At 36.5% G+C, this 27729-nt stretch overlaps 1 protein-coding gene across 1 annotated transcript in view; it reads left to right on the forward strand.

The window, feature by feature from the left end:
* ZNF451 (zinc finger protein 451) overlaps positions 1–27729 on the forward strand; it is an 84598-nt gene that overhangs the window by 22470 nt on the left and 34399 nt on the right. The window contains exons 4-9 of the mRNA XM_061195193.1: positions 4191–4316; positions 14678–14789; positions 18277–18427; positions 19584–19710; positions 26376–26529; positions 27021–27168. Coding sequence (XP_061051176.1) covers positions 4191–4316; positions 14678–14789; positions 18277–18427; positions 19584–19710; positions 26376–26529; positions 27021–27168 — 818 coding nt within the window. The remainder of the gene's footprint in view (positions 1–4190; positions 4317–14677; positions 14790–18276; positions 18428–19583; positions 19711–26375; positions 26530–27020; positions 27169–27729) is intronic.

Below are 27729 nucleotides of genomic sequence, written 5' to 3' on the forward strand. Positions count from 1 at the left end.
TCCTAGCATATGTGTATAGCTTGAAGGGAGTAAAGTTTTAGGAGCATACTTATATTTTGACTAGTGGATTACTAAAAATTTTTCCTGTAGGATATATAATTGCTGTATTTTTGGCATTAGTTTTCATTTAGCTTTGCATCCAGAGTTTATAATTTACAGTGTAAATCAGAGGATCATTACTTGTGCTTTAATGTAAACTTTAAGAAGAATAAATATTATGTAAAGTTTTCCTGAATGAGTATAACTTGGGAAGTAATTCAGAATGGTTATTTTGTCGTGGTTTGGGAAAAAGTAAAATGATGGTGGAACCATCAATTCAAGGTAACTCTTCCTGGATTAGGATTACCTTAATTACCTTAATTAACTTTAATTAACCCAAAACATGGCCTTCTTCCTGTCTCCAGAATATTCACATTGTTGTGACACAACAACGTATTTTGTCAGTAAATCCTAATTTGCACCTTGTCTATCTCATGCGTTAACATGACCTTGGTTTACCTGGCCTTCCAAGCATGACTTTTGCTAGCGTTTAAAACTTAAATAAAATGTTATCTCTGTCAGGAAAACTAACACACTCTAGGTCCATGTTTAAATACTGTTAACTTCCTTAAATTAAAAATTCTTTTAGAATCTACTCTACATTTCCTTCTCAAGGTAGTACCCACATTTTAAAGAGATTAATTTTTTATCTTCCCAAAGAGTAAATTTCATTTGCTTTTAAGACAAAGAGATAAACTTATCTCAAAGGATCAGAGCTCAGATAAATAAATTTTTATGACTATCATTTTTAATAAGCTGCATTGTCCTATGACTTGTAAAAGGACATTTTGAAGTTGGTAAGATGCCACCTACTACCTGGTGCAGTGGTATAGGCTGGCCAAGTGGTCAGAAAGCTCGTCTGGGACTACTTCTACCCAAAGTGATCCTGTGAACATTCTTTACTGCAGTGATGTAGCCTTGTACTAAAAATACCACCTCGGCCTTGTTATATATGCTCACTTCAGTGGAACTTCTGTGTACTTGGAAAATCACACCTGCTGTTTGATTTGGTTGATGCAACTCTATCCCAATTTAGATAAAATTTAGGTTGTACATATATGATTGATTTGCCTAAAAAGGGATATTTTAATTAGTAACACAATATTTCTGGTAGAAAAACATTCTTAAAAAATGTATTTATTTATTTATGCATGCATGCATGCATGCTGTGCCAGGTCTTAGTTGTGACATGCGGGATCTTCGTTATGGCATGCAAACTCTTAGTTGCCGCACGTGGGATCTAGTTCCCCGACCAGGGATTGAACCCTGGCCCCCTGCATTGGAAGCGTGGAGTCTTACCCACTAGACCACCAGGGAAATCCCTAGAAAAACATTTTTAATAGAGTTTATGTTTTAGAAAAGTTTTAGGTTCACAGCAAAAAAAAAAAGAGGAAGAGATCTCCCATATACCTCCCCACCCGTCAATAAAGCTTCCCCCATTATCAACTTCCCCCAACATAGTGGTACATTTGGAATAATCAGTGAGCCTGTGGTGACACGTTATTACCCAAAGTCTGTAGTTTGCATTAGGGTTCACTCTTGGTGCTGTACATTCTATGGGTTTGGACAAATGTAATAAGGTATCTATCTTTATAGTGTCATATAGAATAGATTTCCTACCCTAAAAATCCTCTGTACCCTGCCAATTCATCCCTCCCTCTCCCCTCACCCATGGCAACCACTGATCTTTTTTTACTGTCACCATAGTTTTGCCTTTTCCAGGATGCCATATAGTTGGAACCATACAGTAAATAGCCTTTTCAGTTTGGCTACTTTCATTTAGTAATATGTATTTAGGTATTCCTCCATATCTTTTCATGGCTTGGTAGCTCATTTCTTTTTAGCACTGAATAATATTCCATCATCTGGATGTATACAGTTTATTTATGCATTAACCTACTAAAGGTGCTTTGTTGCTTATGAATAAAGCTGTTACAAATAAAGTTTATGAATAAAGCTGTTATAAATATCTCATAACACAGGTTACTTCACTCCTAACTACTGTTTGGTTTATTTGCATGTTGTTTTGCTTAGGAAGAGTATTTCATCTGCAAAGAAAGAGGGTTTTATTTCTTCCTTGATTTGTGATTTGGTGTCTGACATTAATTTGGAGAAATTATTGGTCGTTATTGCATCAAATAGTTCCTCTGTTCCTTTCTCTCTTTCTTCCCCTGGTATTCCCATTATGCATACATCTTTTGTAACAGTTTTTGGATATTCTGGGTTTTTTTTTTTTTTTTTCGGTCTTTTTTCTCTTTGTCTTCCAGTTTTGGAAGTTTCTGTTGACATATTCTCAGGCACGCAGATTCTTTCCTTAGTGGTGTGCAGTCTGCTGGTGAGCCATGAAAGGCACTGTTCATTTCTGTTGTGGTGTTTTTGATCTCTGGTTTCTTTCTGGTTCTCTCTTAGGATTTCCATCTCTCTTACATTACACATCTGTTCTTACAAGTTGTCTATTTTTTCCATCAGAGCCCTCAGCATAGTAATCATGGTGGTTTTAAATTCGTGGTCTGATAATTCCAACATCTCTGCCAGGTCTACCATTCTTTGCTCGCTCTGACTCTTCAAACTGTGTTTTTTGCCCTTTGGTATCCTTGTAATTTTCTCGTTGAAAGTTGGACATGCTGTCGTGGGTCAAGGGAACTTCGGTAAACAGGCCTTTAGTGATGAGTGGTAAGGCTGGGGGAGTGGTGGTGCTCTGTGTGACTGGTCTCAGCCTTGGAGAGCCTGTGTGCCTGGACTGGGAACCCCAGCGGTGCTTCTCAGGCCTTCCCCTCACCTGGGAGGGTGGCTGCAGTGGCCTGAAATGGCCTATTTCCCATCTCCCAGGTCGGTCAGGCTCTCGTGAAGTAGTTTCTCTTGAGACCAGGCATCGTTAAGGACAGAACGCTCTGACATATTTCAAAATGCTTACTTTTCTTCTCCCCCTGCTGGAAACATGGTGGGATTTTTCTCCAGTCGTCACTTTGAGAACCTGGTAGAGCTTCTGAAGGTAAACTCACAAAAAGAGTAAGGTCCCCCCCCTTGACTGGGTCCCCCTGGAGTTTAAGTCTTGTTAATATTTGTCCACACTGAGCTTCCAGCACTTGGTTAGTTACAGTTCAGGTTTTCCTCCCCAGCACTGGTCCCGCTGAGGTTTCCACCCGTGGGTTTCGGCTCCACTCAGTTGTGATTCTCTGTATCTGCCCCTCTGTCTCTCCCGTTTTTCCATCAGTCACTTACACTGTGACCTCACTTCTATGGTGGATCTAAGAGAGGCTGTTGATTTTACAGTTTGTTTCAAGCTTTTTACTTGTTAGGATGGAGTGGCGACTTCTAAGCTCATTCCCTACGTATTGAACCAGAAAACAGAAGTTAGAGCTATCCTTTTTAATCAATAATTTTTCTTACATAAATACTGTCCAGGAATTGCTGAAAAGCCAGAACCAAGGAGGTTGGTACTATTAGACTTTTAGGGGGTGGACCAATGGCTTGGCATTACCTTATAGGCTCAGAGCAAAGCAATGCCAAACTTTTCAATATCCAGATGATTGTAAAGTAAATAAGGATGATTAATAGGTTATGTAACTTTTCGAAAAACGAAGATGCTGGTGGGTGACTGGCTGTCCTACAAAATACCACAATTTAAAAATATAAAACAAACAAGACAGGTTCTTAGAAATTTGATAATGATAAAAGTAATTAGTTCCTTAATTAACAAGGACCCACTGTATAGCACAGGGAACTGTACTGAATATTCTGTAATAACCTGTGGGGGAAAATAATCTGAAAAAGAATGGATATATGTATCAATATAAATGAACCACTTTGTTGTACACCTGAAACTAACACAACATTGTAGATCAACTATACTCCAATATAAAATAAAAATTAAATTAAAAAAAGTAAATAGATCTTTTTTTTTGAATTTTTGAATTTTATTTTATTTATTTTTTTATATAGCAGGTTCTTATTAGTTATCCATTTTATGCATATTAATGTTTATATGTCAATCCCAATCTCCCAATTCGTCACCGCCCCGCCCCCCAGCCGCTTTCCCCCCTTGGTGTCCATACTTCTTTAGTACAGTAACTCTTTGGTAAGTGGATATATGTTATTCCAAAGCTAATTTTGTTAACTGAAAGGAATGAAACTTGTTTTTTCAATTATAGGGTAACGTTAAGCGTAAAGACCATATTGACCATCAGAAGGATAAAGTCGCCTTGACTCTGGCTCGTCTAGCCCGCCATGTCGAAGTGGAGAAACAGCAGAAAGAAGAGAAGAATAGAGCATTCAGGGTATGTGGCTGTTTTAATTGATATTTTACCAGATTATAGAGTTGTTTATAAGAAAGTTAAAGAGATGCTTGTATAATCAAAAAATGTATAATTGGATCCAAGTTCAGCATGAAGTCTACATAGCTCACTGAGTTAGTAGTAATTCATGACAGCCTTTTACAACTGTTTTTGTTTGTTGGATTCTGCTCATATATGTATACAGACAAGAAAAGAAAAGTAGAATTAAGTGGACTTTATTTTTGGGAATTAAAAATCATGGGATTCCTTAAGCTGGTGAGCAGTTAAGGCTTTCTAGTTACTTTATCACAGTTTATCAGGGCTTCTGTAGATAGAAGCTGTTGAAAGGTTCTTTTCTACTAAGTAGAGCCAGACCACTTTCACTTCAGCCTCTCCTTTCAGATTATTGAATTAGTGTGGTAGAAGAGCTACTATGTGGAAAATGAAGCCTAATTTAGACTCTTGCATGATATAAACCTCTTAAAACCTTGACTTGCTTTATTTATTTATTTTTTTAAGATTTTTTTTTTGATGTGGACCATTTTTAAAGTCTTTACTGAATTTGTTATAATATTGCTTCTGTTTTATGTTTTGGTTTTTTGGCTGCGAGGAATGTAGGATCTTAGCTCCTCAATCAGGGATCGAACCCGCACCCCCTGCATTGGAAGGTGAAGTCTTAACCACTGGACAGCCAGGGAAGTCCCTTGACTTGCTTTAGAAGGCACCAAATGAAATTACCTTAAAGAACTCCCCCAATATTGCCAAATGTCTGTTAGGAGTAGAATGTTGGCAAGTTGGGTAAAAAAAACATCCTACTGGGAGTTTAAAAATGGAAATAGAAATCATAATTTTACCTTGTATGTTTTTGATTCCTTCTTCCATTGCTTATTATAAAGGAACTTATATATTTCTGTTGCCTCTGTTTCAGTATCTCCTAATCTAATGTAGAATACATTAGTCTTCTTTAAATTTAGAAGTAGCTTTGTTTGGGGACTTTAACTTTATAATGTAATACCAATTAAATTAAATTAGAGCATAGTATTCTAATTGTATGTTTAAAATGCTTAATACATTAGTGATACTTTTTTTTCTATAAATTTATTTTATTTTTGGTTGCGTTGGGTCTTCGTTGCTGCACGCGGGCTTTCTCTAGTTGTGGCGAGTGGGGTCTACTCTTTGTTGTGGTGCGTGGGCTTCTCATTGCGGTGGCTTCTCTTGTTGCGGAGCACAGGTTCTAGGCGCACAGGCTTCAGTAGTTGTGGTGCACAGGTCAGTAGTTGTGGCTTGCGGGCTCTAGAGCGCAGGCTCAGTAGTTGTGGAGCATGGGCTTAGTTGCTCCGCGGCATGTGGGGTCCTCCTGGACCAGGGCTTGAACCCGTGTCCCCTGCATTGGCAGGTGGATTCTTAACCACTGCGCCACCAGGGAAGCCCAAATTAGTGATACTTTTTTAAAAAAGGATTCTTTCTTTCCTGGCAGAGACACTATTCAATTTTTTTTTTTTTAATTTTTACTGGAGTGTAGTTGATTTACAGTGTTGTGTTAATTTCATTATGATCAAATCTTTTTTTTTTTGGGGGGGAGCAAAATTGCTTTACAATGTTGTGTTAGTTTCTGCTGTACAATGAAGTGCATCAGCTCTATGTATACCTATTTCCCCTCCCTCTCGGACCTCCCTCCCACCCACCCATCCCACCCATTTAGGTCGTCACAGAGCACCAAGAGGAGCTCCCTGTGCTATACAGCAGGTTCCCACTAGCTATCTGTTTTACACATGGTAGTATATTTATGTCAAACCTAATCTCCCAATTCGTCCCACCCTCCTGTTCCCCCCACTATGTCCACAAGTCCGTTCTCTACATCTGTATTCCTGCCCTACAAATAGGTTCCTCTGTACCATTTTTAGATTCCACATAATATGCGTTAATATACGGTATTTGTTTTTCTCTTTCTGGCTTACTTCACTCTGTATGACAGACTCTAGGTCCATCCACATCTCTAAAAATGACCCAATTTTGTTCCTTTTTATGGCTGAGTAGTATTCCATTGTATATGCATACCGCAACTTCTTTATCCATTCATCTATCGTTGGATATTTAGGTTGTTTCCATGTTCTGACGATTGTAAATAGTGCTGCAATGAACATTGGGGTAACATGTGTCTTTTTGAATTATGGTTTTCTCAGGGTATATGCCCAGTAGTGGGATTGCTGGGTCATATGGTAATTCTATTTTTAGTTTTTTTATGGAACCTCCATGCTATTCTCCATAATGGCTGTATCAATTTACATTCCCACCAACAGTGCAAAAGGGTTCGCTTTTCTCCACACCCTCTCCAACATTTATTGTTTGTAGATTTTTTGATGATGGCCGTTCTGACTGGTATGAGGTGATACCTCATTGTAGTTTTGATTTGCATTTCTGTAATAATTAGTGATGTTGAGCATCTTTTCATGTGCCTCTTTGCCATCTGTATGTCTTCTTTGGTGAAATGTCTATTTAGGTCTTCTGCGCATTTTTTGATTGGGTTGTTTGCTTTTTTAATATTGAGCTGCATGAGCTGTTTATATAATTTGGAGATTAATCCTTTGTCCGTTGCTTCATTTGCAAATATTTTCTCCCATTCTGAGGGTTGTCTTTTCGTCTTGTTTTTGGTTTTCTTTGCTGTGCAAAAGCTTTTAAGTTTAATTAGGTCCCATTTGTTTATTTTTGTTTTTATTTTCATTACTCTAGGAGGTGGGTCAAAAAAGATCTTGCTGTGGTTTATGTCAAAGAGTGTTTTTCCTATGTTTTTCTCTAAGAGTTTTATAGTGTCTGGTCTTACATTTAGGTCCTTAATCCGTTTTGAGTTTATTTTTGTATATAGTGTTCGGTATTGTTCTAATTTCATTCTTTTACATGTAGCTGTCCAGTTTTCCCAGCCCCACTTACTGAAGAGGCTGTCTTTTCGCCATTGTATTGTTCTTGCCTCCTTTGTCATAAATTAGGTGACCATATTGTGCATGGGTTTATCTCTGGGCTTTCTATCCTGTTCCATTGATCTGTATTTCTGTTTTTTTGCCAGTACCATAATGTCTTGATTACTGTAGCTTTGTAGTATAGTTTGAAGTCAGGGAGCCTGATTCCTCTAGCTCTGTTTTCCTTTCTCAAGATTGCTTTGGCTATTTGGGGTCTTCTGTGTTTCCATATGAAGTGTAAAATATTTTGTTCTAATTCTGTGAAGAATGCCATTGGTAGTTTGATAGGGATTGCATTGAATCTGTAGATTGCTTTGGGTAGTATATTCATTTTCACAATATTGATTCTTCCAATCCAAGAACATGGTATATTTCTCTGTTTATGTCATCTTTGATTTCTTTCATCAGTGTTTTATAGTTTTCTGAGTATAGGTCTTTTGCCTCTGTAGGTAGGTTTATTCTTAGGTATTTTATTCTTTTTGTTGCTATGGTAAATGGGATTGTTTCCTTAATTTCTCTTTCAGATTTTTTGTTAGCATATATGAATGCAAGAGATTTCTGTGCATTAATTTTATATCCTGCAACCTTACCAAATTCATTGATTAGTTCTAGTAGTTTTCTGGTGGCGTCTTTAGGATTTTCTATGTATAGTATCATGTCATTTGTAAACAGTGACAGTTTTACTTCTTTTTTTCCAATTTGTATTCCTTTTATTTCTTTTCCTTCTCTTATTGCCATGGCTAGGAATTACAAAACTCTGTTGAATAATAGTGGTGAGAGAGGACATCCTTGTCTTGTTCCTGATCTTAGTGGAAATGCTTTCAGTTTTTCACCATTGAGAATGATGTTTGCTGTGGGTTTGTCATATATGGCCTTTATTATGTTGGGGTAGGTTCCCTCTATGCCCATTTTGTGGAGAGTTTTTATCATAAATGGGTGTTGAATTTTGTCAGAAGCTTTTTCTGCATCTATTGAGATGATCATATGGTTTTTATTCCTTAATTTGTTAATATGGTGTATCACATGGATTGATTTGCATATATTGATGAATCCTTGCATTCCTGGGATAAATCCCACTTGATCATGGTATATGATCCTTTTAATATGCTGTTGGAGTCTGTTTGTAGTATTTTGTTGAGGATTTTTGCATCTATGTTCATCAGTGATATTGGTCTGTAATTTTCTTTTTTTGTGACATCTTTGTCTGGTTTTGGTATCAGGGTGATGGTGGCCTCGTAGAACGAATTTGGGAGTGTTCCTCCCTCTGCAGTTTTTTGGAAGAGTTTGAGAAGGATCGGTGTTAGCTCTTCCCTAAATATTTGATGGAATTTGCCTGTGAAGCCATCTGGTCCTGGACCTTTGTTTGTTGGAAAATTTTTAATTACAGTTTCAATTTCATTCCTTGTGATAGGTCTGTTTATATTTTCTAATTCTTCCTGGTTCAGTCTTGGAAAATTGTACCTTTCCAAGAATTTGTCCATTTTTCATGGTTGTCCATTTTATTGGCATATAGTTGTTTGTACTAGTCTCTTGTAATCCTTTGTATTTCTGCGGTGTCAGTTGTGATTTATCCTTTTTTGTTTCTAATTTTATTGATTTGTGTCCTCCCCCCACCCCCTTTTTTTTTTGATGAGTCTGGCTAAAGGTTTATCAATTTTGTTTATCTTCTCAAAGAACCAGCTTTTAGTTTTGTTATTCTTTGCTACTGTTTTCTTCATTTCTATTTCATTTATTTCTGCTCTGATCTTTATGATTTCTTTCCTTCTACTGACTTTGGGTTTTCTTCATTCTTCTTTCTCTAGTTGCTTTAGGTGTAAGGTTAGATTGTTTGAGATTTTTCTTCTTTCTTGAGGTGAGCTTGAATTGCTATAAATTTCCCTCGTAGAACTGCTTTTGCTGCGTCCCATAGGTTTTGGGCCTCCGAATCTGAACTACTGGGCTAACAGAGAACCTCAGACTCCAGGGAATATTCATCAGAGTGAGGTCTCCCAGCCGTCCTCATCTCAGCACCAAGACCCAGCTCTACCCAACAGCTTGCAAACTCCAGTGCTGGAAGCCTCAGGCCAAACAACTAGTAAGACAGGAACACAGTCCCACCCATCAAAAAAAAAAAAAAAGAGAGAGAGACGACAAAAAACATGTGTCACACATTAAAGAGCAAGTAAAAACCTACAAGACCAAATAACTGAAGAGGAAATAGGCAACCTACCTGAAAAAGAACTCAGTGTAATGTTAGTAAAGATTATCTGGAATCTTGGAAGTAGAATGGAGGCACAGATTGAGAAAATGCAAGAAATGTTTAACAAAGATCTAGAAGAACTAAAGAACAAAGAAACATAGATGAACAACACAATAACTGAAATGAAAAATACACTAGAAGGAATCGATAACAGAATAACTGAGGCAGAAGAACGAATAAGTGAGCTGGAAGGTAGAATGGTGGAAATAACTGCCAAGGGGCAGAATAAAACAAAAAGAATGAAAAGAATTGAAGACAATCTCAGAGATTGTCCTCTGGGACAACACTAAACACACCAACATTCGAATTATACAGGTCCCAGAAGAAGAAGAGAAAACGAAAGGGTCTGAGAAAATATTCAAAGAGATTATAGTGAAAAAATTCCCTAATATGGGAAAGGAAATAGTCACCCAAGTCCAGGAAGCACAGAGTCCCATACAGGGTAAACCCTAGGAGAAACACACCAAGACACATATTAATCAAACTAACAAAAATTAAATTCAAAGAAAAAATATTAAAAGCAGCTATGGAAAAGCAAAAAATAACATACAAAGGAATCCCCATAAGGATATCAGCTGATTTTTCAGCAGAAACTCTGCAGGCCTGAAGGGAGTGGCAGGATATACTTAAAGTGATGAAAGAAAAAGACCTACAACCAAGATTACTTTACCCAGCAAGGATCTAATTCAGATCCAACAGAGAAATCAAAAGCTTTACAGACAAGCAAAAGGAAGAGAATTCAGCACCACCAAACCAGCTTTACAACAGGTGCTAAAGGAACTTCTCTAGGCAGGAAGCACAAGAGAAGAAAAAGACCCACAAAAACAAACCCAAAACAATTAAGAAAATGGTAATAGGAACCTACATATCGATAATAACCTTGAATGTAAATGGATTAAGTGCCCCAACCAAAAGACACAGACTAGCTGAATGTATACAAAAACAAGACCCATATATATGCTGTCTACAAGAGACCCACTTCAGACCTAGGGACATATACAGACTGAAAGTGAAGGGGTGGAAAAAGATATTCCATGCAAATGGAAATCAAAAGAAAGCTGGAGTAGCAATACTCGTATCAGATAAAGTAGACTTTAAAATAAAGACTGTTACAAGAGATAAGGAAGGACACTACATAATGAGCAAGGGATCAGTCCAAGAAGAAGCTATAACAATTGTAAATATTTATGCACCCAACATAGGAGCACCTCAATACATAAGGCAAATGCTAACAACCATAAAAGGGGAAATCGACAGTAACACAATAATAGTAGGGGACTTTAACACCCCACTTACACCAGTGGACAGATCATCCAAACAGAAAGTAAATAAGGAAACACAAGCTTTAAATGACACAATAGACAAAATAGATTTAATTGTTATTTATAGGACATTCCACCTGAAAGTGGTGGAATACACTTTCTTCTCAAGTGCGCACAGAACATTCTCCAGGATAGATCACATCTTAGGTCACAGATCAAGCCTTGGAAAATTTAAGAAAGTTGAAATTGTATCAAGCATCTTTTCTGACCACAATGCTATGAGATTGGAAATTAATTACAGAAAAATAAACTGTAAAAAACACAAATACATAGAGGCCAAACAGTGCACTACTAAATAACCAAGAGATCACTGAAGAAATCGAAGAAGAAATAAAAAAATACATAGAAACAAATGACAACAAAAACACTATTCAATTTTAAGGAAGATCCTTTCCCCAGACTATGTTAAGTGTGTTATTTATGGGTCATGGGCAAAGTCTCTTTGAGAGAGGAGTGGTTTGCAAGTTGTCCCCCTTTTCTGCCCATTTCCTCAGTATGCTCACTTCTTTTCCCAGATCAGATGTTACAGATGTGTTAACACCACATAGGTAATAAAGCATTTGAGATGAGTTCAGAATCTGTTAGTCACTATGACAAGTACGGTTTTTCTCAAGGGTAGTTTCAGCTTTTACCCATGTAAATATTCATTCATTGTATTAAAGACTTTACCTTAGCATTTGAGAAAGTTTTTGTAAACTTTGAAATTCTTGTTTATCCAATTGTAAAGAATAAATTTATCTAGGTTTCATTCTTTTCTAAGAAAGAAACTGACTCACACAGATACTTTAGCTCATTTTTTGCTATCCATTCATGACTTTTTTTTCTTGTTTGATTCTCCTTATATATAACTTCTTTTTTAAAACTAGATGACAGAAAACAAAAAGAAAACAAAACTACCCAGAAAGGAAGATAATGAAACTAAAGTAAAACTAATTCTTGCAGAATTTTAGTAGGTGTTAACTGTGACTAAAAATACAGTAGAAAATGTCTTCCAGCTCTTCTAGGCCTTTGTGAATTGTTGGTGTCTCACTGTTAAAGTGGATTGTCCATCTTTTGTGATGGAAAGGTTTTAAAGAAAATTTCTTAAAATCTTCACTGGAGGGGCTTCCCTGGTGGCGCAGTGGTTGAGAATCTGCCTGCCGATGCAGGGGACACAGGTTCGAGCCCTGGTCTGGGAAGATCCCACATGCCGCGGAGCAGCTGGGCCCGTGGGCCACAACTACTGAGCCTGCGCGGCTGGAGCCTGTGCTCCGCAAAAAGAGAGGCTGCGACAGTGAGAGGCCCAGGCACCGCAATGAAGAGTGGCCCCCTCTTGCCACAACTGGAGAAAACCCTTGCACAGAAACGAAGACCCAACACAGCCAAAAATAAATAAATAAATAAATGAAAAAAAAAAAAAATCTTCACTGGATAAATCACTTTCAGAGATAATGTGTTGTGCTTGACTAGTTGATCAGTTACCAGCTTTGCTTGTTGATATTCCAGGAGTTAAGATGACTTGCATGAAGGGATGTACCCCTAACGTGTGTGGAAATAGCTGGGTGACAGGAAAAGGGTGACTAATTAGGGGGTGATTTTAGCCAGCAAATGTTTTTTGAGCATTGACTATGTATGGCCACAGAGTTCAAATTCTATTGTAAGAAATGCCAGAGAACTTTCTTTTTAAAAAGCCTGCTTATTTTTAATTACTGGCAGTAGTTTAAAATAAGTAGGCTATTGGCTGGCATATAGTAATATTTAATCTCACTTATATTTATTTAATTTAAGGTGTTTTTTTTTTAAGATTTTTGTAAGGAACTCTGATAGATGGAACACTTCAAGGTTTTGGAAGTCCTACACAGAAGGGACCTTTTGAACTCTGTATTGAAACCAGTGGTTCTATACTTAATTTGATTACAGAGAATTTTAAAAAATGTATATAATGCATATTAACATCTTTGGAAAATTAGTATTCTATGGCCATACTTAGAACAAAGTTGTGTAGAAGATTTTTTTCAGAGTAAAATCTTGAATCTCCCTGTCCCCCTACTTACCCTTGCTGATAGAAGATCCTGTTTTAGTGATAAGTAGGTCATTCAATATTCTGGTCTATTTCTTGCAAATCCAGCATTTGTGGATTTGTGATTTCTTTTTAACAACCTTTTTGAGACACAGTATGTTGTACAGTAAGTCCCCTACTTATGAACGAGTTCCATTCTGAGAGCGCGTTCATAAGTCCAATTTGTTCGTTAAGTCCAACAAAGTTAGCCTAGGTACCCAACTAACACAATTGGCTATATAGTACTGTACTGTAATAGGTTTATAATACTTTTCACACAAATAATACATAAGAAACAAACAAACACAAAATATAAAGAAAACATTTAAAATCTTACAGTACAGTACCTTGAAAAGTACAGTAGTACAGTACAACAGCTGGCATACAGGGGCTGGCATTGAGTGAACAGGCAAGAAGAGTTACTGACTAGAGGAGATCCTGGGCTTGAAATACAGATACTGTACTACCATACTCTATACAATACTGTACAGTGAAGTACACAAAATCACAACCAGTTGTAGAGTATGCATGCATGTGACAATGTACGCCAGACACATGAACTAACTTACTTGACTGGACATGCAAACACACATTCGTATCGTTGAAAGCTCACATCTTGAAGGTTCGTGTGTAGGGGACTTACTCTACTGGTTAAGTGAATAGATTCTAGAATCACATTGGAGAACAAGAGTTTAAATCCTGGCATTGTTATTTATCCTTGTGCAATTTATTTGACCTTCATGTGCCTCAGTTTTCCCATCATAAAATGGGAACAATAATAGTACCAATCTCATAGAGTTATTGTGAGAATTAGATCTAAGATGCTTTTAGAATAGTGCCTGGAACGTGGTAAGTGGTTAATAAGTGTTACTTGTTAAATACAGCATAATTAGAGTATGCAAATGGATTTATCAATAACGTAATTAGAAAGGTTTAGAGACTGTAACAGTCTAAAGCATCTAGTTTAGTGGTTGGCACTGGCCCACTGCCTGTTTTTATAAATAAAATTTTATTGGAACATAGCCATGCCCATTTGTTTACATATTATCTATGGCTGCTTTCATGCCGCAACAGCAGAGTTGAGTAGTTGGAAAAGAGACTATATGGGCTGCAAAGCCTAAAATATTTACACTGTGGTCTTTTATGGAAAAAGTTTGCCAACCTTTGATCTAGACGCAATAGATGCTTTATACTGGCACATTTTAAGTACTAATGTGTGTCTGCTCTTATACTATTCACTGAACAAATATTTAATAGGCTTCTGTATACTTCAGAATATATAGAGAATATTTGAAGGAAAATGTATAAAAGGTTAAAGATGAAAATAATCATTCATATTTCCATTCCAGAGATAGCCATTGACATTTATCATATTTATTTTCTGCCTGTTTCCGTCTCTGCAGATAGAGTTACATATAGCTTGAAATAATCTTTGTTTATATTTGGCCTTATTTGTTTAATACTATTTGGTGACCCACTTGATATCAAAAGTATATTTCTGCTTCAATGAAAAAGTTTTGTGTTTCTAATGACTTTCATGAAATGTACACACCATAATTTACTTAAATGGTACCCTATTGTTGGAGATTAATTTGTTGCAAACTTTGTGCAAATGTAGATGACATTGGGATCAACATCTTAGAGCATGAACCTTTAGTTTGACTTACCTCTTTAAGATAGAGTTCTAGGTGTGGAGTTACAGAGATAAAGGATAATCAATATTTTCTGATCTCTGTTGTGACAAAATCATTTTCTTAAGGAAACTGGATTAGTAACCATAGGTTAATTGAGTTTTTTCTTAATATCTTTAGGAAAAAATAGATTTTCAACAGGCTCATGGGTTACAAGAATTGGAATTTATTCGAGGACATTCTGATACAGAAGCAGCGAGACTGTGTGTGGACCAATGGTTAAAAATGCCAGGTAGGTATTCTTTAGAGATCAGAGTGGAACATAAGGTTACCAAGCTTCCCTAAAGCCTTAAAGCATTGTGTCTGTTTTATTCAGTTGCTAATAAGTATATAAAGTATTGAAATTTAGTTCAGTAATACTTAACAGAAGGCCTACTTTACCAATTGTCTTCCTACTTTGGCAAAAGTGTATTTTGCGTGTAAGTAATCCTTGAGCTGATCATCTATTCATTCATATGTCTCCTAGTTATTACCCTCTATGGGAGGGCGTGTAACAGGTTACTTGAGGTCAGACTTCTCTAAGGAAGTGGAATTTAAGCTGAGATGGAAAGGATTAGCATTTATTTATTTATTTGTCAGTGCAGCCTGTGTAGATATTTTGTTAAAGAAGTGTCCATGTGGGAGGCTCATCTAAAGCAGTGGGTAGCTTCTTCATTACTAACTCTTTGCAGACCTGAAATTCCTGGAAGAGTCACTGTGCAGCGTTTTCCTCCTACCGGATAATTTGGTAGAATTTTTAAGAGCCACCATGGCAACTTTTCTAGCTTGTCTTGTAGAAGACCCACTGAGCCCTTAAAGGCTTGGGATATCCACAGAAACCTTAGCTGTGGATTTAATCCAGCAGAAAGTTTAATTACAAAAAGTCTTAGAAATATCTATGTATGCAGTGCTCAACTTTGAACCTAGGTATCTTATTCTATAGTTTTCAGAGGGCTTTTCTTTGAATAGAATCAAATTGCCACTTTTAAAATAATTCCAATAATTTGTAGATATTTTAACACTTGGCCACTCCCTGAAACTGTATTTTGTTCTTATCTCCCAATGTGTTTGTGCCTGGCAAACTCCCACCTTGCCCCATCCTCCTTTTTAAATACCCTTTCCTCTTTTTTTCTTCTTAGTTGCCTGTGGGGTTAGCCCTACAGATAATATTCAATACTAGAGGTTGCTAGGTTTATTTAGTCTGCATAAGTTTGGTTGTTCAGCTGTCTTTGATCCCCCAGTGCTTTATTCATTTCTCTCAAATAGTTTCTACCCTGTTATGTTGCATTGATAAGTTTACGTGTCTGTGTCTTTTACCAGATTTATATGCTCCGTGGGGACAGAGACTAAGGCTTATTAATCCTTTTTAGTGTCAGTGCCTAAAAAGAAGGCTCAGCATAGAGATGTCCAATAAGTGTTGGTTGAATATTATATAAGAGTGGGCTGTAAGCATTTGCATATGAACACAGAAAAGAAGCCTAGAACTCGGGTACCAAATGTGACTGTCATTCAACTAAAGAAAAGAATTGTTTGGCATTCCAGACCTACTTCAGAAAAAATACTTAGAAATTATGGTCCTTAGCTGCATCAGAATCACCTGGGAGTCTTAAATACACATGTCTGGGCCTAGCGATAATTCTAGGGCACCTGTAGATTTGGGAAGATTCCTACGTGATTTTGATAGGAAAATGGGCTAGAACTACAAGGCTCAATCTACAAGACCTCTCGTAAAAATCGTTCATCTCATATGAATCTAACACTTTCAAGTCTTGTCTAGAATGATTGCTGGGCCAGTAATATGTCCCTTTAGGCCTAATCCCTGGCCTCCAGATTGTCAGAATATTTTAATTCATTGTAAATTGAATTCATGAGCATCTGTTTATATATTTCTGGGAACAAATGAGTCACTTAGCTGTGTCTTTAGGATTCTTTGCAAGATGTGGTATTGTATCAGTATATCACTTCAGGTGACACCTGGTTCATTGGTGGCTGATAAGCTTGTGCCTTGAGTTAAGGTCTTTAGTTATGCTCTTTTTATGTGATTGTTTTATCTTTTTGCTTGGTCCCTGCCACTCTGTAACACTGAAGTCTGGGGTCTTTTGCTAGCACAGCTGCCTTAGCATTGGGCTATACCTGGTGTGGTGCCGTTCCACACATGGGCTTCAGAGAATGCTGAGATCTTTGAGGAGAGGAGAGCTGGGGAGAATAGAGATGGCATTGTTCTCGTCAGTTATAAAAAGTGAGATTCTACTTCTCAGTAGCATTAAGGGACTTGTTCAATCTGTTCCAAAGTATCCAACCATTATAATTCAGTTCTTTGATTAGAAGTAGTTTGAATACTTTATAATTACTCAAACTGGAAATCCATCTTTTATTTTTTATAGACTTTTATAGTTAGGCCAGTTTCCACACATTTGAATACTTAGTAATTTAAAAACAACACTCTGTACTATTTAAGGAAAAGAGCTGTTTAAATCTCTCTGTATTTTGCCTTTCCATAGATAAAGCTTATTTTCTTTCTGGCTTGTTTTCTCCACTTTGGTTTTTGTCCAGAACCTCTGTTTGGCTAAATGAAGGTTTTAATAGGCAACACCTGGAATGTGGATGGACAGTAAATAAAAATTATTATAATTCTGACTGCATTAAAAAATTAAAGATAAAAAAGTATATTGTTGTTAATGCCTCTTTTAATATGATTAATGCTATGTTAGTCGTTGTTTATTGGTAGAACACATTTATAAGCATTTTGGCAGCATTTAATAGAGGCATTTCCCCCATGAACAACAGAAAAGCATTGAAACCATCAACATATATAACCATTTGGGGATCTTAACTAGATGATGTTAAAGGAATAACATTTATTCTAGTTAAATGCTTAGGGGCTTTATAGAAATTGCCATAAAGATAAATACACAGCTTTTTGTTGTATGAAATATTCAAGGTATTTGAGTGAAACAATTTACAAGAAATAATAATAAAAGATAATAATCAAACTATCTAGAGTATATATTAGAATCCTCCTGGCAGTTTTTACAATTCTTTGTTTATACAACATAACTCTAAATTTTTCATTGTGTAACATGTATTGGGAGTTTGCCTGGGAAGAAAATTTGGCTAAGTCTAGAAAGTTATGTGACTATTAAGACCAAGATTATAAAGAAAGAAAAGGGATGAAGAATGGACCAGGATAAAGGGGATAATTAAGGCATTCTCCTTGTCTCTCTGTCCTCTTCACTCCTTCGCACCCTCCCAGTAACATTGTTTGACATAATATTCATAGAACCCAGATCCTCTATAATATAACTAAACCTTATGATGTGTTTAAGATAGTTAAAAGAGAAAATAAGAATTAGAAGAAAAAATCTTTGCCAACTTGCATAAATGAAAACAAGGGAGGCAGGAATAGGGGTTCTGTAGAGCAACTGGTTTTCTAATATTTTCCATCTTTGATGTTTCCTGGCTGTTGAACTTAAGGGAACAGTTTTTTTCCTCAGGTAATGTTACTTGGGGATGTTAACGGCTTCCCTTGTCCCAAATAGCTTGTAGGTTGTTATATCTTTTATAAGAAAGTTGTAGGTTGTTATATCTTTTATAAGAAAGTTTGTAAACACCTAATTACAAGTAGGATCACCCAGTTGATGCTGCACATGTTTTTCATTGTTTTTTCATAATTCTCATTACCAGTCCAAAGGACAAGTATCTGAAATAGAAACTTAAGAATTTATATTCCAATGATGCAGGACTCAAAACAGGCACGATTAATTCTGGAACAAAAAGTTCGTTCCGAAGAGGAGGCCAAATACGAGTGTCTGGGAAACCAATTTCATGTCCCATAATGCACTGTAACAAGCAGTTCGATAATGGGCACCTTCTCTTAGGACATTTGAAAAGGTAAGTGTGATATTTAGAATAGTGGATGCTGAAGATGAAATGAAAGTGTGATGCACCTCTGCCATTGTGATTATAGCTTTATATTCCAAACTCATTGTTCTGTGCTATTATGATATAATTTTTTCTAATTTACATTTCTTAGGCTTCCTAGAAGGCTTGAAATCATATTATTTTAGTGATATTCAATCCTAATATGTCTCATAAAATTCTGACCAGACTTTTTGCATTGATATGCATTTGGATCAGTTTTAGAGAAATGCAGTCCATTAGAAAATCCAGCATTTAGCAAATTTGAAGAGACACAAAGCACTTACAGATATTTGGGCTAGCCTAAAGAAAGCTAGTATGGCATTACAAAATAAATGCTAAAGGCAAACCAAATGTACCAAAGTTAACAATAAATGTTTTATTTATGAAATCCATCTTATTAATTTACTGAATTTTTGAATAGTAGAGCTTGAGAAAGTAAATATCAAGGGAAGGCAATATTAAAGGCATTAAATAGTCTTATCTTCAGTCTCCCCTTCTCATAGTTTAAAGATGGGAATTGAGAGTTTGGAGCTCTAAGCCTTCTCTTTTCCAGATGTCTCACCCTACTTACGCCTTACCTTACTTTTAGAGCCTTCTCTAGGGGCTTCAGCATTCTACAGATAACTATATTTTAAGAATTTTTAAAAAGTCTTTGAGGCAGTTTTAAATGACACAAATTTGTTAAATGGTTAAAATGCCATTAAAAGGATTAAAAGCCATTTTTAGGAAATAGGTGTGTGCCAGAAATCTTGACATGAGATTATTATTCCAGTGGTTCATTTACAATTATTTGTGAGTTTTATGGTAAATAAAGCAAGAAGGAACAGATGATGGCTGTACAGTTTTCAAACTGAAAGTTTACCAGTTTGGCAAGACATGCTTAAATGCATTTTATTGGATCTTAGGTACTTCTATGAAATGTAAAGCTGTTGGTCACTGTTTGAAGAGATTGCATGGCATATGGGAACCACTTGATATTTCTTGAATATAAAGAACATTAATATTTCAGTAGAAAAAGTGTAAAGTCCTGAATGTGTGTGTGTGTGTCTAGCTTAACAAATGAAGCAACGTCGTTCTGCCCCTAGAATGTCAGATTTTCTAATGTTACCTCTCTTTTGCTGAGTAGGTTTGATCACTCTCCATGTGATCCAACAATTACACTACATGGACCTTTCATCAATTCTTTTGCTTGTGTAGTATGTTATAAAAATTTTGTTACTCAACAACAATATAGGGATCACCTTTTTGCTAAGGTAAGAGCATATCCTAAGCTAAGAGTAGGTATTCTTTTTCTAGAGAACCGTGGAATGGGATATAGGTGTTTTCTTGCTGCTCTTAAGGTTGCACTCAACAATGATGTACATAAAGATCAAAATTATGATTGTCTATGGGGAATAAAATTACTTGGAACATTAAATTATTGTGGGCAGGTAACCCTGATAGCTGAAAGCCAGGAGTCTTAAAGAATATCATTTTTATGGAGTTGCTCTATGAAAATAACTTACTTTGTTCAAGATGTTCTGTGAGTTAGTCACATGATAACCAGAACATTATTCTTAAGTGTGATGCCGTTCACTGCTGGTTGAATTGTTGGAGCCACGTAGTAAATAATGATTCCTTTATTAATGCTGGTATTAAGAAATAGATCTGGTATTTAAAAGGCTGGTATTTAACACTCGCATTAAGTGTTAAATCTCAAGGGATATAAGATTGATTCATGATATTAGCAAACTCAATGTAATGAAGAACTCTGTAATAAGTGTTTCCCACACTTGATATTAGATATCTCACTAGTTAACATTACAAAATGTTAATTGTGCAGTATGTTCACTGTGGAAAAATTTTAAAATACTAACAAAAAGAAAATAAGAAATCACTTTTTAAAAAAATTTATTGAAGTATAGTTGATTTACAATGTTGTGTTAATTTCTGCTGTACAGCAAAGTGATTTAGTTATACATATATATACATTCTTTTTTATATTCTTTTCCATTGTGGTTTATCATAGGATACTGAATATAGTTCCCTGTGCTATACAATAGGACCTTGTTGTTTATCCATCCTTATGTAATAGTTTGCCTCTGCTAACCCCAAACTCCCAGTCCTTCCCTCCTCCATTTCCCCTCCCCCTTGGCAACCACAAGTCTACTGTCTGTGTCTGTGATTCTGTTTCTGTTTTGTAGATATGTTCATTTGTGTTGTATTTTAGATTCCACATATAAGTGATATCATATGGTATTTTTCTTTCTTTTAAGAAATCGCTGTTAATTTCACTTATGAGATAAGCATTGTTGACATTTTTATGTATATATTTCTGCTTTTTCTCCATATATAAATATTTTTACATAGGATAAAGTATGTAAATGTTTTCGTAATTAAGAAAAGCAGTGTATTGTAAACATAAATGTTTAAATATATGTTGAATCAGTATGTACATTTAAAATCAATGAATGGCATTCTGTATGAATATATTATAGTTCATTTAATTTCCTATTAAATGTATTAATTGTTTACATTTTTCTGTTATTAAAAACAATAACACATTAAATATCCTTGTAGCTAAAAACCTATGAGAAGATCCATACTTGATGTATTTGCTGAGTAAATATTAGGTTTTGAAATAGTAAAATGCTAATGTCCAGAGAGAACTAGGGTTTTTCTTTAAAACATGTTTTCAGAATTTGCTAATCTCTAGCCCTATACTTGAAAAGTCACGTGGGTAGTAACGTGGATTCTGTAGAGGTTCACACAGAAAATGAAGACTTGCACTCCCAGGTGTCTCTGGTTGAGTTCTGCGGTTGACTGACCCCTGTTCTGGTGCTGGAGAGTGTTCCCAGGATAGATGCGCCTCTTGACGCTGAGTTCGTTGTATACTTAGTCATTAGTTTTGGGGAGCCTGTGTCTTGTTCAACCCTGATGAGTCACCGTAGTACAAGAGGAATCCACATGCTCTAGAATGAATAAGCTGCGATGGTACATCATCAGGTGAAATAGGAGTTCAGAGGAAGGGGAGAGGAGTAGCAGGAGAAGCTGACAGAGCACTGCAGAGGAGAAGCGGTCCTCCAGTCTTGGATTTGGATAGATGGAAAGGACAAGTGGTATAATCACAGGAAGGTTTGAACAAGAGCCTACACAGAGTAGCAAATATGGGAATAGGTAGCGTGCAGAGAACAGGTAACATAGCAGGCCTGAGACTTCTGTCCTTAGATGGACTTGCTTGCAAGGTTGGCACTGGGCTGTTGTCTGGGAACTTAGATTTGGCGGGTCCCTACGAGTCTCTGATGAGTGGCCCTTTGTGCATGAACTGTTGGTGCAGACAGTGTGGTTTATGCTGAACACCTAATTTCCTTGTGGGGGTCTGGAATTTTGGTCTGTACTGGGAAGGTGTGATCCGGCCCCCTGAGCACTGAGTCTCTAAGGTATTGTTCATGTGCATTGCTGCAGTTCATTGTTAAGTGTGTACTGTGTGTCTCCGCTGGGAGAGGACCCTTGGAATCTTACACCTGGTTTCCTCTGGACCTTGCCTAGTGTGCTTTTCCCCCTTTGTATCCTTTTGCTGTAATAAATCATTGCCATGAGTACAACTGTGCACCAAGTCCTGTGAGTCCTAGCCAACCACCAAGCCTGGGGATGGTCCTGGGGACTCCCAACACAAGTACAATAGTAACTTGACTACAAAGGCACAAAATTTAAACTTGATATTGGCAAGATACTGGCAGTATCACAGGACGTGACATGATGAAAATAATTCTTATATCTTCAGAGCTAGAGGGATTTTAAATTCTAGAACCAAATTCCTTCTCCTTTTTTAGGGACACCAAAGAGATTGAGTGGTATTAGAATGGCACCAGTGTTCAGGGTGGATTCAGAGATGTGGACAAGGAGACCAGTTCAGGGTGGATTCAAAGATGTGGACAAGGAGACCAGTTTAGGTGACTTCAGCAGTAATTTAGCTTTGAGATGAGAAAAGGGTTTACTTAGGTAATGACATTTAAAATAAAGACCTTAAAGTGGACCCAAAAGACACATTAAAGAAAGAAATGATAGGGCTGTCTAGTGCCCTGACACAGGTTTCGGGAGAGAAGGGAAAAGGGTGCAACTACATTCCATAGTTTTTTAGTGTTTGCAGTGGGTCACTAGTATTCCACCTTTTTCAGAACTGGAGTTCTTTCAGGGCATGTTTTTCTATTCCATGCTGTAAGCATATTTATCTTTTTTCTTCAATAAATCTGAATAGATATTTTAACCTTAAAATTAATTAATACTCTCATTTGTGTTTTCCCAAATTTCATTAATTTGTTTCCTTTTTTTTCTGGGAATCACTCATCCTATGCTGTTTTGCCCTCCCTTTTGCTGTCTCTCCGGGAAGTAAATTTATGATATCCAGCCTTCTGGGAAGCAATATGGTAAAACAGAACAAAGGCTTTCGTGTCAGACAGACCTGGATTCCACTGTTACTTTTATTAGCTATGTGTTCTCACCAAGTTACAGCACATCTGTGAGCTTGGTTCTTCATCTCTAAAGTGGAATTGTTATACTTACATACAAGATTGTTGAGAGAAAACATAATACAATATAAGGCACTTATGGCCTGACATATAGTCTTTAATAAGAGCTCCTATTGCTTATTCTTTGGAGTGTCTGTCACAAGGACTCGGAAGGAACCAGTCATTACGTATCTTAAATGAGCCAGAAGAGGTCGCTAGAAGATTGCATACCTGTGAATTCTGTTTCATAAAGATGATGTTCTTCAATGAAATTGTGAAACTGTCCACAATTTGCATTGTTTGCCTTGCTGCCCTTCCCTTTTCTTTTTATCTCCAGTTTCTTCTGTCTAGACTCATGCCTCTCAAACTTTAAAGTGCACACAGATCACTTGGGAATCTTGTTAAAATGCAGGTTCTGACTCAGTAGATCTGATGTGGGGCCTTAGATTCAAGGTTTCTAACAAGCTTCTAGGTGATGGCAGTGCTGCTGGTCTTTGAGTCATACTTTGAGTAGCAAGCGTCTAGTGTTTTTTGACATTCAAGCTATCCAGGGACTTCCCTCGTGGTCCAGCGGTTAAGACTCCGTGCTTCCACTGCAGGGGGCATGGGTTCAATCCCTAGTCCGATCGCACATGCCTCGCAGGATGGCCAAAAAAAAAAAAGACTATCCAGTGGGTCTGTCACTGGGTAACTTCCTGCTTTTCTCCCTTTTGGTGCTGGTGGGGATGGTGGAGGATGTATCGTAAGCCCCAGGGTGCCTCAGTGTTACTTGTGGGTCGGTGGGCATTACAACTCTCTCTCATTCTGTTCCTAGGGCCATTCTGTCATTGAAGGTGACTCTTCCCCCTCCCCAGCCCGAGGCAACCAGTACACTACTTTCTGTCTCTGTGGTTTTTGCCTTTTCCAGACATTTCATTAAATGGAATCCTACAATATGTGGCCTTCTGCAAAAAGATTCTTTCACTTACCATGATGTTTTCAAGGCTTATCCATGTTGTGACATATGTCAGTACTTCATCCTTTTTATTGCCAAGTAATATTCCATTGTATGGACATATGCCACTTTCTGTTTATCAGTTCAGTTAATGGACACTTGGCTTGTTTTCACTTTTTGACTGTTGTGAATAATGCTGATATAAACAAATGTACAAGTCTTTGTGTGGTCATACTTTTTCACTTCTCTAATGAGTTAATTGTTGGGCCATATGGTTATCATCTTTACGTTTTTGAAGAACTACCAAATTGTTATCCATCACAGTGTACCAGCTTACTTTCCCACCACAATTTTCCAGTTTCTTCACATCCTTGCCAACACTTATTATCTGTTTTTTAAAATAGCCATCCTAGTGGGTACCTATGAAGTGGTATCTTATTGTGGTTCTACTTTTTTTATGTATACAAATTTGTATGGTGTGCTTTGATTTAATATAACTGGAAATATAATGGTAAAAAGGAATTGAGTACTTCCCAGACATCCTGTTTCCCATTCCTTCCCCTAGTTTGTAGAAGTTATTTGCAAATATGCTATACTTTTGCAATAGGTATATTCCAATAAAATTTTATGTAGAATCACAGTTTTTGTTCTATTGAGCAAACAGTTTAAACAAGCTTATTTTGAATCCACTTATAACTCACAGTTAAACTAAAGCTTCTTAGAGTTCTTCAGGTAGGGGCCATTTGTATAAATTGGTTGGTAGTAAATGCTTTTAGTGCTCTTATTTGGAACCTTCTAATTGGAATGCAAAGTGTCATACTGGGTGTTATCTTCTGCATGGCTCTCACCAAAATAAAATGGGGTGAGGAGTAGTGGAAAGAGCATAGGATTTACCACCACAGCTATAAAGCTGGGTGTGGATGGTAGCTTTGTCTCTTCTGAGGGTACAACTTGGAGGGGAGTGATAATTTTGTTGACTTATGTAAACTTCAGTTTTCTCATTTGTAAATAATGAAAATAGTACTTCACGGGGTTATTGTAAGGATTAAGTGGAAAAGCACATTTGAACCATAAGGTGGTGCTTGACATATGCTCAGTATAAATGTAAATTTCTTATCCCTCCTCCTGTTGCATTTCATAAGCAACTACACAAACTATTTTGATATCCCTAATGTTAATGATAGTAAATTTAAGAAGACACAATACAACTTCTAAGGCTATTACTCTAAAGACCATTAACAAGAAGTTACATTATATTTATACACAGCACACATACAGTTATACATACACATATAAATATACACTTAAAAATATTTCCGATTTGTGGATAGAGGAGACTCTTAGCCAAGTTTGGAAACCTGGACTCTAGAAAAGACATACCTGTTTTTATCAGAATTTTAAGGTGACCATATACTAAATTAATAGATGTTTGATGAAGAATATTTGAGAAATGGAGGATGAGACAGAGTTAGTTTTGATAACAGAGAATGGATACAAGTTGACCAGAGGGGAAAAAACAAAAACAATCAAAACATGAGGCTGGAATGGAATAAGCAATGCACAGAATTGTATGAATAAATGCTCACACTCACTAGTAGACAGGAAAGGCAAATTAACATAACACATCTGTAAGACTGCAAACATGAAAATAAGATCTGTAATAGCTATTGTGCCAGACTCACTCAGTGCTAGGGAATCGGAATTCGTAGAGCCTTTTTGAGAAGCAGTTACACAATATCTTTTAATATTCAAATAATAAACCTTTTAACCCAATGCGGCCAATCCTGATAATGAGAGAAAAGCACTATTTAATGAGGATATATAGTCAACAATATTTACAAAACCATTGTTTACAGTGGCAAAAAAAAAAAACGCCTGGAAATGAATAGTTGACTAAATCTCAGTAGATCCACACCATGGAGTAGTTTGTAGCCATTAAGAAGAATAAAGTAGAGTGACACCAGTTGATTTTTAGGGATTTCCATTAGTTATTGTGGAATAAGAAAACTAAGAGGCAGAAGAATCTGTAAGATGACAATATTTGATAAAACAATGGCAATTCCCCTTGTGTATTTATTTTTGTATGGAGAAATTTATGGAAGAATACATATTTGTAAATGTAGGTTATATTGCAGAGTAGAGTGAACAAAGCAAAATATAAGAAAAAGTATATGGGATATGAAAACATTTATGCATTTATATAATATTACATATAGATGTATATATAAAAAGAAAAATGTATAGAAAGCAAATGTACTTGTATGTTTATTGTCACAGAAAGATGGTAATAATTTGTTTTTAAGGAAATAATTTAAAATTTCATATATGGGACTTCATTTTTGACAAAAAAATCCACAGTTCACACTCAGGGAAGAAAAGTTTTCATGTTAAAAACTGATACAAAATATTCCAAATAAATAGGAAAATTTGAAAGTTGATTTAAGAAATTGAATATTGATTTTAGTTGTCTATAATAAAGCTTTGCCTTATATTTTAGGAAGCTGCAGATGATGGACATAAAAACAACCTTCTTCCTCAGATTATTCAGTGTTTTGCGTGTCCAGATTGCTTCCTTCTTTTTAGCAGCAAGGATGAGTGTTTGAAGCATATGTCTGGAAAGAATCATTTCCATCAGAGTTTTAAACTGGGTGGTATGTTAATACTCTCTTCTGCTGAAAATTATTAAACTACTTTAACCTTTGCTGATTTACCATACTTCTCAGATAATTCTTGAGGTAACTTATCTTCACATTAGTTTTCAGAACCATGAAAACAAAAGATTTTTATCTCATTTTTTATTTTTCAAAAAAGATTCTCATTATTTACCTGCACCTAAGGGTAAGGTTTACTTTGAGGAATGAAGAGAAACTTGGGAAGAAAACATTTATGCAGGATAATGTTTTTGTATATCCATTGGGAAGTTGGGTGTTTCTCTGAATTTAAGACTCAAATTTTAACTTGAGCATGAGTTCAGCATCCATTGCACTTAATTGAGGCTAGAAAACGACTTCTCTTAGATTTTTATCACATAAATAACCATCTTCTTTTACTTACCTCACCTGATGTTGAGAAAGGCAAAGGGGAGGAAGGCCGGGTCACTCTACTCAGATCTTTGCAAGTCATAGTTCATTTTGTCTTTCAGATGACAAGGGAATGGCACAGCCAATATCATTTCCATCTTTTGCAAAGAAACTTTTGATCTCTCTGTGCAAAGATGTTCCATTTCAAGTTAAGTGTGTGGCCTGCCACCAGACACTGCGTTCCCACATGGAGCTCACTGCCCATTTCAGGTTTGTACGGGGCTAGTCTTGGGCTGTAAGATTCCCACCCAATAAGCTCCTCACTAGCCAGAGGACTCAACAAATACTTTTCTATTCTGTGTTTCTCTCCTTCTAAAATGAGAGTGTATATTTGCCTGGACATTACCCAAACTTAGCATAATGAAAGAAGTGAGAGGTGTGAGAAAAGTGGATATATTGATGTTGCTGTGAACATAAAACAAGCTAACAGTTCTAAGTTCTGTGTGTGCTGTTGAGGGCTGTGCCTGGAGGAGGAGAGGGTTAAGATAGAACCTTGGCTTTGAGTCAACCAGCATGGAAAGTATCACAAGTGAAAAATTACATGTCAGTGAAAGGCCAAATTTGTCAAACAATCAAGTATCCTTTTTTTGTCTTTACAATGGAAATTATCAAGCACTATACAAAAGTAAGGAGAATCGTATAATGAACCCCAGTGTACCTTTCACCAGGCTTCAGTAGTTATCAACACATGACAGTCGTGTTTTATTTATACTCTCATCCCCACAAGTTCTTATTTTGAAGCAAATCTTGTCATTTTATCTATAAATACTT

Source organism: Eubalaena glacialis, chromosome 7 (genome assembly GCF_028564815.1).
Source record: "Eubalaena glacialis isolate mEubGla1 chromosome 7, mEubGla1.1.hap2.+ XY, whole genome shotgun sequence".
Lineage (NCBI taxonomy): Eukaryota > Metazoa > Chordata > Mammalia > Artiodactyla > Balaenidae > Eubalaena > Eubalaena glacialis.